We start from the raw sequence: 14,216 nt of genomic DNA on the forward strand, positions 1-14,216 counted from the left end.
AATTCTAAATCGACGAGTTGCTGCTGGCCTCTGTTATAGAATTCACTGCTGCTTCCACCACAGTTGAGTACACAAACGCCAGCGCAGCACATGTAGCTTCAGTTGGGTTTAAGGCAAGCACGGTGCTTGGCTTAGAGGATTTAGTCAAGTAGATAACAGTGATGTCAGCAAAAGAACATCGCATGTGTTTTGGTAGCGCGTGACACTGGCTAGAAAAATCTGCTACTTGAATGGAGTTTATCTTCTCAGAATGGATTAGTTTATTCAAGTTACAAAACGCCTCAACACTAAAAATATTGCCATGACCTTGCACTCTTTCTGGTCATTGGTATCTTCTCGGTTTGGAAAAGAAAGGTCATCCCAACTGTCCTGAGCTTCTTTTAGAAGCTAACATACTGAATGTTATTGCATGTACTCTAATAATCGAAGCTGTTTACCGCCCTCTCCCTCAAACTTTGTTGAACCAGGGCACATATTTCACAAATCTCATGGCAAACTAAACAAACATGCTACAACGATAATTATGATTACTGGGTAATAGTGGTTAATTGTACCTTCTGCAGCACAATGGCTTGGAATCACTGCTCTCGAAATATATTGTTCAGAATCCTGAAACTGGCTTGCATAAAAAAGATGCTTCCATTATCTTGCACTCATTTTACATGACCTTAGGGATCCGAATCTTTTTGCGTTGAATGTCTCATTTTGAAGCTTAACGCTTAACCATATTAAACCATAAAAGATGAGCACCATTTCTTTGGCAGCCATCTCAATTTGTTTGAAGGTCTTGTACAGTATTCTGTGGCCAATGTGCATCATAGGCTTTTGTCAGAGCAATGTCCTTTTTCCCCCCAAGCCAATTCCCCATAAATTACACGGGCAGCTCTGGTGTGCTATTTCATGGCACACCTGAAGCAAAACCATCCAGAGGGGGTACACATACAGTGGCCACAACATTAGGTACACCAACACAATGTGTACTTTTTAGTATTTTGTCACACATCAAATTAGGTAAACTACGAAAGGGTATTCCTGCCTCATCAGAAGAATATAACGTAAAGAATTATCATGTTTTAAAGTGATGTCTAGAAGACATCACTTTAAAATGTCATTGTCTTCTCATTTTAATGTGATACAATACAATACAATACATACTGATTTACGGTAATTATGTTTAACATGATAGTTTTCCAGTGGCAGGTCGTGCATTTCAACCTTCGGCCTTCAGTGACGTCACATACATTAACACAATATAGGCTCGTAAGGCAGCACTTAATTTCAGGAGCATTTGAAACCATCAAGTATGCATTCACAATTAAGAACAGGAAACTAAATTTACAGATAGTCAAAAATTAAAATAGTTAATAAAATGCCACCCAGATTACACTGTGTGATCATAAACAAGTCTGTCCAATAAATTGCACAATGTCGCAGTTTCATACAAGACACCAACCACACAATAACAAAACAAACTATTCTTTGAAAATAAAATTAACAGATCATTTGCATTTTGAGAATAGGGTATACAACAGCAAACAACTGAAAATGTTGAGTAGCTGAGATTGAACGAATTTCAGTGCACAAAGCTGACTACAATGCACCATTGTAAATTGCAGGTGAGCTCATTTGATACATTTTTGTATCTTTTGTCATTTTATTTCGTGACCATTAATGCAAACGAAATAAAATAAGTAAAATAAAATTCATTTACTCACCAATGTAGTGCCTGTTCACTGAGGTGCAGATCTACGCGAGTGTCCCCAAACGTTTTAAACGCACCGTAGCTTGTAAGTGCCCAGCCGTGCTCTGATGTTTCCTTGCTGACTTGGTAAAACAACTTAAATTGGTAAATCCAGTGGAAGGTCCGTCTTGAAAATAGTGTGGAAAGTCATCCTGCAACCAGATCAACGTCTTCTCCTTCGGCCATTTTGGTGGCAAATGCAGCAACAGCTCCCTCTAGCAGGCGCTAATCCAATCATCGAACGCCCACGTCCAGTGTCGACGTAACCCTACTCGCTGCCCCTGGTACGCAGACTCGTGATCTGATTGGCTATTGCAAGCTGACTGTGCCCGTTCATTGGCAGTGTATAGGGGACTGCTCTGTTTAATCTGAAGGTCCCGAGCAAGTTTAGTTTACCTAGCAACACAAGCTATCTGAAATATGATTGGTTAAAACTCCAAATAAGTTATTTATCGAGTGGCTTTCAATGTTATTTAAAATAACATTGAAAGCCACTCGACTAAGTGGAAATAATATGACGTAAATAATACAGAGAATAATATTGTTGACATATTTATGAAATTATTAAATTTACTTTTCTGAGAATGTTTAGTCCAGCAGAGAAGGCCTTGCTGGCCCTGACGGAACACCACAGTAGTTTTCACACGGTAAGTTTCACATTCTAACGTGGTTAAGTGATCACACTGAAAACACTGCCGTTACATCATATTGTAAAAATTAAATAAGGCAGTGTGTAAAAAGATTTAAGACTGAAAAAGACAGGTAAGACTCGCTCTGCCAGTGAGCTGAACGATTTGCTTCGTTTCATGCTGAAAGACAATTTGTAACATATTTACAGTGTCAGGTTGAAACATTACATTTATTTTATTTATCATGTTATACCGTGATACATAACTTTTGTTTTTATGGTCTAGCAATACACTCGGGTACATTACAAAATGATTAGACAGATTTATTTGTATCATTTCAAACACCAAACCAAACAATGCCCAAACAATTGTTTATTTATATTCAATTCTTAATGCAAGATAAATGCAAGAAAGAGTATTGGTGAGTCCGAAAGCCGGCTTTCTGGGCTCGGTTAAGAGCAGTTGACTAAGCAGTCCTTATCTTGCTAACACTAATAGATATTATATTATTATAATACATATATTTCTAATGCTGCATGTTTTATTGACTGGCGGACAGTTCAGGGTGTACCCTGCCTCTCGCCTCAATTTCAGCTGGGATAAGCTTCTGCTTATTCACAACCCTATTGAGAACACAAGATATGGAAAATGGACGCATTGCGTTCGGTAGACTTTCCAAATTCAAATCCATTTTCCTCAGTGCTCAATCATCTCTTAAGGTGCTTCGCCCCATTTTGACAACAAACATAACGACATACATTTAATCTGTAGACTTTAACCGCCGCCCGCACGGCACCGTGGAGAAATCTATTTCAACTGAAAGAGGGAATATAGGTTTGTGCTCTGATCTTCACCTTCTGGGTTTTCGGCCCTTGCATGTTCATGATGGATGTCAACCTATGACCACAACAAGGGATTTTAGCTTAAAAGTTGAAATAGACATAAGTCACACAACCAAACTCACATTCACCAAAGAGACAAAGCTTGTTACCTGATAGTTGTGAGGAGTGAACTTTTTCAAACGTCCAAAGCAGGCGCGTGCAATAAAGACTATGAACGTGATGAGCAGCATGGTCCCTGTGAATAGGGTGGAAGAAGCAAAAATACCTGGGGATAGAAAGTTCATGCATCAATGGCTTGAATTGCACAAAAGATTAAAACAAAAACACACAATCGTGAATGTCATACCAGAACGCTTCATAAAGAAGAAAAACTGCCACAACATTCCCAGAATGGGCCCAACCATAGCTTGATTGACAGCTCCAGAGTGGATACTCATGTCTAGCTTGGTTGGCCGATAAATGTAGTAAATGTTATACCGGTCCACTTGTTGTTTTATTATCATGTATACCAGGCCTGCACAGAGAAAAAAAGGGCTTAGCATTCAGTACCTCCACATCGGAGGCCATGGTCCTCGCATGAGAAAAGGGTGCAGTGCATATACAGGTACAATAAGTATGTATGCGTGTGTGTGGGTGGCGGGGGGGGGGGCAGTGAAATGAAAGACAGCGTTGATGGCCAGTGTGAAAGTGGCTGCTGATGCCAACCACCAAGTGACCCCAATTTTTTCTTCGAAGGAAAAAAAAGTAGCTGTTTGGCTCACACATTGAGCAATGAATTGGGACAGAGCATCGATTGTAGACTTAATTCAAGAACCAGTAGTAGTTCAACTGCTCCTGTATGTTTCAACATCATTTTACCAGATTATAATCGTGCATCAAAGGCATAGAAAAATCGAATCTTACCAAAAGGGACTATGACTGGGCAGGTGATGCTATAGGTCATAACCATGGTGAAGATACACATCATCCAGGCGTAAGACGCTCCACATGGAAACTCAGTGGCCGGTAACTATAAAAATGATTTATTTGTCATAAAATATAATAGTCTTAATAGTTTTAATCAACACATTTGTCATGTTTGGAAATATATTTGCAAATTTTGCCTTTTGCAAGCCAATTCGATCAGCTCCGCCATGATTTTTGCGTGTGGACCCACAGTGTTCATGTTAGGACACATTGAAAAGGAATTTAACTATTTTATAGGTATAAAAGTGTGTGGGAATGGGCGGTGGCCAGCAGGGAAACATTTTGCCCCATGTCAACTATGCCCACGGGCCAACAAAACGCAAGAAGTGACCATAAAGTTAAAACCTCTATCCTCCAAGCCAGTGCTTTTCAGGCTTTTGTCAAGAGGTAAATCATGAACTACTGCCGCTAAAATAAAAGCACATATTTACATCAGAATGTCACACTAACCATCCTGATGTTCCTCCGCCTGGCCTCTGAACAAGCCATGCAAATGCGAACGGCATACACCACCAAAGCCGGGATCCTCAGCAGTTCCATAGCATTACCAGTGAGTGCAGATGCAATGACACATTTAACAAAGAAGGAGCCTGTGTCGGGAAGGAACACGCACCTGGAAGAAATTATACATGATGTTATGGTTGGGTTCGAGAGTAGAGAAAAGGAAAGACAGAGAGATAAAGTAAGAGCACAAGCGAGCGTGAGAAAGATGGTAATGTAGCTAACCGTCCGCTCATCCAATCAGTCCATCAGTGTCTGACACGTGAGGCATTAAGCCACAAAAAATGAATAAGGCTATAGCTCATCCCTGACCATATGCTTTATAAAACAGGAATGATTTAAGGTTGCTCTTCAATAACGAGAGAGTTTCCGGGTCGACTCAGGTAGCAGATTCCATAGAACGGGTGCCTGATAACTAAATGTTATACCTCCCATTCTATTTTTGCAGATTCTGGGGACCGCAGGTGAATTTGTGTTATGTGGCGTAGCGCTCGAGTAGGTTCGTAAGGCACCAGGAGTTATTTAATGGATGGTGGTGCTTGATCATTTTTATAGGTCAGCAAGATTTTAAATGCAATTCCAAATTTTATGCGAAGCCATTGTAAAGAGGCTAACTATGAGATTAGATTAGATGTTTTTATTTTATTCACGCAAGTGGAAGAATGTGGTCCTTGACACTTTTTGGATGTGACTATTGAATACTAAATCATGGTCCAGGAGAGGGGAGTCTAAAGCCATTATAACTCTATTGACTTTGGCTCTGAAGTGATGGAGGCAAAGGACAATCATTTTGGTTTTTCATTCAGAAGTAGGGTATTATCAGTCATCCAGCTTTTGGTTTATTTAAGGCCTGAAGATTGATACATTGATTTACTTTCCTCAGGTTTCTTGGATAGAGTTGTGTGTCTTCGGCATAGCAGTGGGAATTGACGTGTTCCTTAATAATATCTACTTTGACACATGTAAAGACTCAAGAATAAAGGTTCAAGTACTGATGCCTGCGGGACACCATATTCAGAATCAGAATCATCTTTATTGGCCAAGTATGTAGAACACACAAGGAATTCAAGTCTAAAGGTCATTCTTTGTTTGTATTTAGAAATTGTAGGCTACCTGACAGGTATGATTTCAACTTGTTTCAGGCAGAACGTCATTAATACCGATGGCATACTCTTAACAAGGATTTTGGTGGTCATGTGTCAAAAGCTGCACTGAGTTCCAATCACATAAGTCGAGGTGCCGCCTTTATTCAAGGCAGTTAGAAAGTCATTACTTTCACCAGGGCCATCTTTTTACTGTAGTTTATTCTAAATCCAGTCTGATACTCCTCAAATAGATTTTTAGTTTGTAGGTTGTCAACTAGATAGATAGGCAACTGCTTCCTGAAGAATTGCATGCAGGAATTTAAGATTGGAAATCAGTCTGTTGTTGTCTAGGACGGTGGGGACATAATTTCTCAAGAAATATGAAGTGTTAGATCATTGGATTGGTTTGCATTATCGTTATAATCTAAACTTTAGTTTACCGGTATGTTATTTATTACTGCATCACAATATATACTTAAATGTCTACGGCACACTTTTTTGGGCAGGATTTTTATGTGGTGAACGCCGACAAAGCTTCAAGGCAAATGATGTTTAGACCTGTAATTGTAAATAAAAGCACCATTGGAACTGAGCACCCCTGCTAGAACACGTATTTGTTTGAGATGTTAGAAAATAAAATGGATATGATTACAGGATGCAGAATGCATTTGCTACTTACGCAAATCTCTGTGTCCCATTGGACAAGAACGTAGAACCAAAAAGCCATTCGAAAAAATATTCCATACTGCAAGAAAGGGTTTATTGCATAAGACAAGTAATACAATGTATTCATGCATAGAATTTCCATTCACTGTTTGCAAATGAAAAAGAAATAAATACATGCTTACTTGGCAATACCGAGGGAGGGCAGAACCAGGAACATCAAGGTTTGGAAAATATAGCACTTGTGCATTGTAACTTGATTTTCTGTTGACCTGTGGAAAAATTAGTAATCTTGTATCACATCAAGTCGCGCATCCTCAGAACATGCTAAATTCAGCAGTGTGGAACCTCACCGGGTCCAGTGGGATTCAAAAAGAGATGAATAATAGACAACAGTAGGAAGCAAGGTGGAGAACAACCACAGTAGGAAGGTAGGTAAAAACTGTGTGATGACTGGATTCTGGGAAAAAAGCAGAACAGGCTGAACGACTTACCACTGCACAAAATAGGAGGCGTTCATTGCCTCGAGGAATCAGCCGAGTATTAGATGTTTATAGAGTTTACATACGCTATGTAAAAAAGGCATTTTTGGTTCATCTGCGTCTGACACATAGTGTTCAAAGTGGTGTTACCGAGCCAAGTTTTATCGGCTGCCTTGGCTGCACATTACAGGCTTTATGATGGCCAATCCAAAATATTTGGAGAGAGATATGATGGTCACTGAGAGCAGTAATCCAGAGTGAAGTGAAGACTGCATACTGTGTTGTGACTAAACTTCCTGAGAATAGTCACTAACCTAAGCTTATACGAGTTCAACGTAGCTTGGAAACCCTATGGTAGCTTAAAACAGGTGAGTTTGGATGGCAATGTGCACAGTGCAACACAAAAATGTTCATGAGCTTGTGTTGTATTTAGAAAAAAAAAGTTCATAAACAGCTGTTTTGTCGAGGCTATCAATACAAGGCTGTCCTATTTCAAATAACTGGAAAAGGCTAAACAATATTTTCCATAACCATTAACGGTGTTGCTTGCAAAAAGCTCATTATCCAAGACCAGTTCTCAACCTGTTCACTCACGTTTAGGTCTTCCACTGCTTTGGTAAAATTGAATTCATCCAAAGTGGCCATAATGATGGATGGAGTGGTAAAGAAAAAGAGGAGTATGATGAGCAAAAGGTTGATGGCATAAAAGCGTAGCCACCATGAGATTCCACCCACTGCAAGGTGCTCCCTGTGGAACAGAGCGGTTCAGACACGGCGGGACGATGAAGCTAAACCACAAGTCATGTTTTTTTTTTTTTTTTTTTTTGCTTCCTCGAAGTCATCCTACCAGTGGACGTTGTGTGGATCAGGGGCATAGCTGACCGTCCAATTGTCTGTTTTCAGCTTGGCACTCCTGGAAGAACACCTGGGCTCTCGCTCAACGTGACAGCCGTGACAAATGCAAACATTGAAGTCCCTAAAAATTCTGAAACGAGCCACGTGTCCGCATAACGCAAATCTATCAGTCACACCAGCACCCTTAGAGCGTCTAGTGGTACGGTACGGCTTATGAAACAGGACTTGCCTTTCAGCCACGGCCTCATTCTGAAAAGTGACAAAGATCATTTTTAAATGTTTCTTCTGTACTTTCTCCCTCTCTTCCATGAAGATCTTCAATAACGATTCTTCCAGCTTGGTGTAATACTCGACCGCCTCTTGCTGGTAGGGACAATAAGTCAAATAAGTTCATCGAAGGTATTTTTCTCAGTATCACTCCGCTCAGCAGAGTTGCCTGATCAAGTCACAAATGTCGACTGATATTCAAAGCCATTTTCATTTGTTTTTTTTACAGGTCCTTCGGGGTATAACTCTCTACCTTTTTACACACTATTGAGTACGCCTGTAGTCTGTAAACACGTAACTGTTTTCTCCATTCGGTGAGTAATTACGATGGTTATCTATCTCTGGACAACTTAAGAGTTTCCCTGTTGGTGTGGCCTTTTTCAGCCAGTTTTCCCTGTTTGTTTTAAGGAAAATACAATCAAAGCATACTTCCTGCTGCTCTAACTTTTCAACACATTGTATCAGCTATTGACCAACATCAGCTCTAGCAGAGAACATATAACAGGCCCAGTAGTTCAAATTTGGTTTGGTGTAGAAATTAAGACATGTCCGTTCTCACCTCTTTGTAATGTTTGAAACACCATAAATATTGACAAAAGTTTGCGGTCATCATGGTGGTGTTCCCCTGAGCCCGTTGATCGAGGTAGAAGTTTTTTTGGCACTCTGCCCTCTTCCTGCGCACAAAACATCATCCGAGTCGAGGCGCTACTCAGGCAAAATCAGGACAAAGATGTTCAACCAGTCAGAAGAAGTTATTTGTTACCGTTTATGAAACAGCTCCAACAGCTTGGAGAAGTCGTAACAGATCCGTACATCCTCCACAGTACAGTATTCATATGCCTCCCTATTAAAGAGTAAAGCGATAAAAGGGGAAAACATTGAAAAACTCCATCATCAACACCACTCTTGTGCTTGTCATCAAACATGGCAGATTCCACTAATTACGGCACTAGTTAGCAATTTTCTTCCAGTATCTCACCCTACGTGATGCACGAGTCGCTCCTCATGAGGAAATGCATTTTGAAAGAAACAGAATGACTGTAACAAATGGCCACCCAATTTAAAAACTCCAGAGGGATAGTAGTTAATTCATAATTTTCCAGGAAGAAATGCAAAATTATATTTGAAAACTAAAATATAATAAAATCATCTCCTGGCTTTGTTGAAAAGTAAAGGCTGGAATACAGTATTTCCATCTGCACAATTTAAAGAGCTTTGGATTGGGATTTGAAAAGCCTGACGGAAAAAAAAAAAACAAGGGGAGTTTCATGAAAAAAACTTCTTACTGTAATAAAAGCTAAAGGCTGAAATTACCACCAGGGCTTTCATCAAATACGCATTACCTGTAAAATGAAGTATCCAAAAAAAATCCTCAACGGTCCTTACTCAAAGTGATGCTTTATCTCCACTGCCTCTGCATCTGTGGGGATTCCAATCACCAACAACGTACAATTCGCCTATGGGAATGTGAAGCTTTTAAGTGGTTGGTATTGCAAGCTTTGGTCCTATCAGGGGTCGCCACGGTGAGTCACTGGTGGACAAAAAGAGTGGAGGGTGCTTTTCTAACAACTCTCTTTGACCGAGCCACCCACCATGTCGTCCTGTCTGTCATGCATCTTGTGCGTGTGCTTTCTCATGCTGTACACAGTCAGGAAGAGGTAGAGGATAGCAAAGAGGTTGTGCACCCACAAACCAGTTTCACTAGGTGAGCGAAAACGGGACAGGGATATAATCACAGAGGAATGTAGCGCATCCCAATGAAATGAAAAATAACTTACTTATCCATATTTGCAATTGTGAATTTTCCAAACTGAGTGTCCTTTTCTGCGGAAGCAAAACAAGAATAATAGCATCAACATGGCATTGGAGATTTTCAAGCATGTTAATAGACCCAAATGAATTTGTGGAACGTAAATGTGGTCTCATTTGAAGTTCAACCCAAATGTTCTGGAAAAATATGCCTAAAAGGTGATGGCTCAGTTAGCATTAATTGTATTTTGCTTTTGCATTGGCTTTATTGAGTAACAATAAAAACCGCAATCAGCTCAGAATGCAGTACGTACGTTTAACTGACAGCTCAGTGTGATGTGAGCAAAACAATAAATTAAATACGGTAACCCAAATGCCTCATTAATTACAGCAATGCCTAAAAAATCACAACCAGGTGACCGGTGATGCTCTGTAAACTTCCTTTTCTTTGTTTCTGTAACCTCTTCTGTCAAATGTCTTCCATAGGAAAACACTTTTACTTGATTTTAGTCTAATTAAACTGTTGTTTTCTTACGATTTTGAACTTGATTTTAAACTTTGAACTTGATTTTAAAGTTGGGTTGAGTTGGAACAAATGAAACCACTTTAATTTACAATGTAAAAACCTCAGTCAACAAGCATCACAAAACAGACTGGGCTCAATTTTCATGACCAGTGTGAATCTGGCATGGCGAGTGGCTTATCTCCGTGCGGAGGCAAATTAGACCCGATGTTGGTAATTTTGCAGGTGAGCGGAAACTGGCGGATCCGCACTCAAGTTGCTGATTTTCATTCCGTTTAAATTGTCCCATGTGTCTGATTACAGGTCCATGAATGTCAGACTGTCTGCCTGTGCCCTGATCAAATTCAAAATTGTGTTTGATCAGCTGCGTCAGTATTTAGATGTGGTCTGAGCAGGTGTAAGTTTCGATCGACTGACACAAGATTGTCATTGCGCCGGGCACCTCTCCACACCCCCTCCCTGTGCCGGAACGCCCAGGTTGGCACGGAGCGGTCTGCCTAATTGCCAATGCGCAGAGTGAGCCTTGCACTGATATGAAACTCAGGATACAATGGCATTGGTGCCAGGGTTCGAGTGCTCTGTCATTGAAACTATGGCCTTGACTTTAGTTCCACAGTAATCAGCATAAACAAGTATTCAGACAATTGTTAAAGGATTTCCCACAAACTTACCAAAACGTTTGCCAGCATAATTCAAGGGAAAGATGACACCCATAGACAAAATAGTCACAATTATTAACAGGCCAATGATGTGACGCTGGAAGGACAAATAATTAATCACATCCTCCTCAGACCTCCTCCTTATCTCGTTTTCACTGCAGTGAGATCACAGTAATAGAATCAACATCCCATTCTGGGGAACCAGTTTAAATTGTATGACTCACTAATTTATTATTATTTTTTCCAAATATTGACAATCGCTCACCTGATTTGGACCATGTCATTAACCCAGGACATTAATCGCTTTGAGAGGAGAGAACAGAAATGTCAAAAACATTCTTTTGAGGGGTAACTCGCATCAATGTCTCCTCATTTGTCTCGTTTCAACCAACTTACTGCATCTTTAAAACCCATGTGTGGTTGAGGGGTAGGTGAACTGGAAGATGAGGATGAGTCACTGTCATCATCAATCGTGTCATCCACGTTAGACAGCGCGCTGTATGTACAAGCACATTGAATTGGCATAATGTCACACGTGTGCTCGTATGTTTGTTTTGACGATTCCTAAATGTTGTACATTTTAAAAAACCTTTACTAGAGTAAAGGAGTGAAATCAGTACTTAAAAAAAATTTTTTTAGTATATATCTACTTAGATACAGAATTTCTATATTTGCCACCAAAAGAATATGGGAAGAAAAACAAAGCCGTCATAATTTTCAGTAACTTTCAGAACTGATCAAGTGCCCATCCCCACTCCCTAACCCTCAAATAAATTAACTGCGAGCAAATAATATACTGTACAAGAGAATAGCCAAATGATGTACGTGAGCTTGTTTATAAGGTGAACAATGACAAGGTATAAAGTTTTGGCTCATACTGTATGAACAACTTGTCGTTGTTTTATCACCAATAAAACACAAAATGTTACTGAAAACATTTAAGGGTTTCCAAAAGTGACAGTTACACCATAATGACAAGATGGTAGGCAATTTCCGGGACATGCAAAATATTGCATTATGGAAATACAAAAGGTAAACAAAACGACTGTTTTTAATCATACAACGTGTTTTGAACATTAAAATCGTGTAAAACACCTAACTAGTTTTCTTTACCCACGTTTTACACACATTATAGAAATAACTGATATAAAATGAAGTAAACACATTTTAGGAGACATCACTGCACTGTATCGGTAGGTATGTGCAAATGTTTTGGCCACTTAGAATAAAACGTCAGATATTAATTATTCTGCTCCACTTTCATGGTGACTTAGTGACTCTGATGAGGACACTATAAAGGCACTTAATCGTGATACTGACCCAAGAGTTTGTTGAATGTTGTATTTCGTGTGCAACGAAAATAATAAATTCAAACATACAACAAGAGCGGTACATGGCAGTATGACACTTACGGATCTTCTTGAGGGACATTTCCCCAGCCACCGGTCATTACGCGAAAGCAGAACACACACAAAATAAGCTGCAAGTACAACACAATTAAATGGTAATTGGTAGGCATTTAAATATCTGCGCGGAGTTATATTTGATCAGAGATAGAATATTTATTGAAAGAGAGAGAGAGAGAGAGAGAGAGAGAGAGAGAGAGAGAGAGAGAGAGTTCACATATGTCTCGCTAAGAATCCCCCTAAAACAATCACCACAACAAGATGAAGTCTTAAAACAAGAACAAAGAAGAAAAATAGACGAGCTAGCTTCAAATGACGAGGGAGTTGGATGGTTTGCAAAAACTCACCGCGAAGCAGAAAAAGTGCCCATAGAGTACAATGAACACGCCACCAAAGTTGAATTTTTCCAGTAACGCACTGTGAAATCGCGCCCCATAGCAGTGGTCGATAGAATCGTTCTTAGTTGCAGCCAGTGTCATGTGGCTCATTACCAACAACAACAACATAAACAAATTCACGCACGACATCTTGCTAAAATGTATATAATTCTTTTGTTGATGTCCAGTTGTTTCTTTCGGCAACAAAATAAACACACGATCCTCAGGGGCAACTCAAAGTCATTTTCGTCTGGATGGATGTTTAAATCACACCTAGCAGGAATGTCAACGTCATTCGTATTTGCCTTGAACCAAAGATGCTGAATGAACCAAGAGGATTTGCGCCACTTGGTCACGTGACAGCGTCTTCGTTGCAAAAACAAAACAAAAAAAGTTTGGCCTGCAAGATTTCGCATTAACTCAATTTATCGTTGTGAAAGGTTGTGTTACACAATATATACGTTCCAGTTTCTTGTCATGTATAGCTAAAAATCGAACCTTTTATATTCTAGATTTTTCTATCAGTATAATACTGTACAGAACAAATTGCTTTCGTTCTCATCCGTAGTTCTCCAGCTGCCTTGATAATTGAAATTAATAGCTGGCAGCATATCTATATCTACTCAGCAAATCTGCCCAGCAGTTACTTGTTGTAGGTGAGATTCTCGAATCTCCGCCCCCCCCCCCCCCCCCACACACACAATTATGCCCCCCCTCCCACATACAATTATGTTACACGTTTACATTTGTAGATTCATGTAACACATTTGTGGCTGGTTACGGATATGGATTCTATTTAACATGTGTGTGGATTGAAATACACTTTTGGAAAAATCTTTAAAAAAGATATCTATTAATCTACTATCGAATGGAAAGTGGAAGAAGGTTGGAGTTGTTCAAAAGTCTTCTCACTTCCCACAGTGGACAAGTTGAAAGCAAGCCTACTTGACAAAGGAGGGGCGTGTGTGTGTATGTGCCAGGGGTCGGCATACAGTAATGGCTCAGACACTCAAGCAGCCGAATGCATGTGCTGACTCCCTGCAGGGGTTGTCGGGTAGACAGAGCACAAGAACTTGCTGATGCGTCATGAATTGACATAAGAGTTAGTGGCCGAAGCAGACAGGAAATAAGAATCTGTGATAGCCTGAGGGGAAACCGATGTTGAAAACAATTCCCTGGATTTCCCTTTTGACGTTGATAGATGGATGAGCTGTAACTCAAAGTTGTCCACCAGATTGCTACCTGGAGATTGATGGATGCAGAAAGAAAGTATTCCTTTCTCCGTATTTCCAGGTTAAATATAATCCAAAAGGAGTGCTTCCTTCCAAATTCGAGTAAGATAGGAGGGTGTAAAAATGGCAGTTTGTCTCACTTTGTTGGTTCTTATTGTAGTCTAGTAATCACAAAGACAGTTGTGATTGGTTTGTTAGTTCTTCAGATACTGTCGTTAAGGGAGAGGTGGCACATGGGC

At 39.9% G+C, this 14,216-nt stretch overlaps 1 protein-coding gene across 1 annotated transcript; it reads right to left on the bottom strand.

Annotated features, from left to right (window-relative positions):
- Positions 1–2,677: 2,677 nt before the first annotated feature.
- Positions 2,678–13,425, bottom strand: LOC127610412 (CSC1-like protein 2). Its single transcript, XM_052080571.1, has 20 exons — positions 12,716–13,425; positions 12,375–12,442; positions 11,359–11,458; positions 11,228–11,265; positions 10,975–11,117; positions 9,810–9,855; positions 9,624–9,732; positions 9,418–9,488; positions 8,795–8,875; positions 8,591–8,705; positions 7,757–8,127; positions 7,504–7,657; positions 6,781–6,887; positions 6,613–6,699; positions 6,444–6,509; positions 4,629–4,791; positions 4,116–4,221; positions 3,559–3,726; positions 3,362–3,477; positions 2,678–3,267 (listed from the first exon to the last, which is right to left on the bottom strand). Exons 1-20 carry the CDS (start codon positions 12,893–12,895, stop codon positions 3,178–3,180), a joined length of 2,379 nt encoding a protein of 792 aa, XP_051936531.1. The 5' UTR covers positions 12,896–13,425; the 3' UTR covers positions 2,678–3,177.
- Between the last annotated feature and the right edge of the window lie 791 nt (positions 13,426–14,216).

The sequence above is a fragment of the Hippocampus zosterae genome, chromosome 11 (genome assembly GCF_025434085.1).
Source record: "Hippocampus zosterae strain Florida chromosome 11, ASM2543408v3, whole genome shotgun sequence".
Taxonomy (NCBI): Eukaryota; Metazoa; Chordata; class Actinopteri; order Syngnathiformes; family Syngnathidae; genus Hippocampus; species Hippocampus zosterae.

Excerpts from the sequence above, each read along its gene's own strand:
- LOC127610412 (XM_052080571.1), bottom strand. The coding sequence starts at position 12,895 with ATGTCGTGCGTGAATTTGTTTATGTTGTTGTTGTTGGTAATGAGCCAC. Across the intron at positions 8,128-8,590 it reads GTTTCAAACATTACAAAGAG|CAAGAGGCGGTCGAGTATTA; the intron begins GTGAGAACGGAC and ends TGTCCCTACCAG. Across the intron at positions 3,268-3,361 it reads TCACTCCTCACAACTATCAG|GTTGACATCCATCATGAACA; the intron begins GTAACAAGCTTT and ends TTGTGGTCATAG.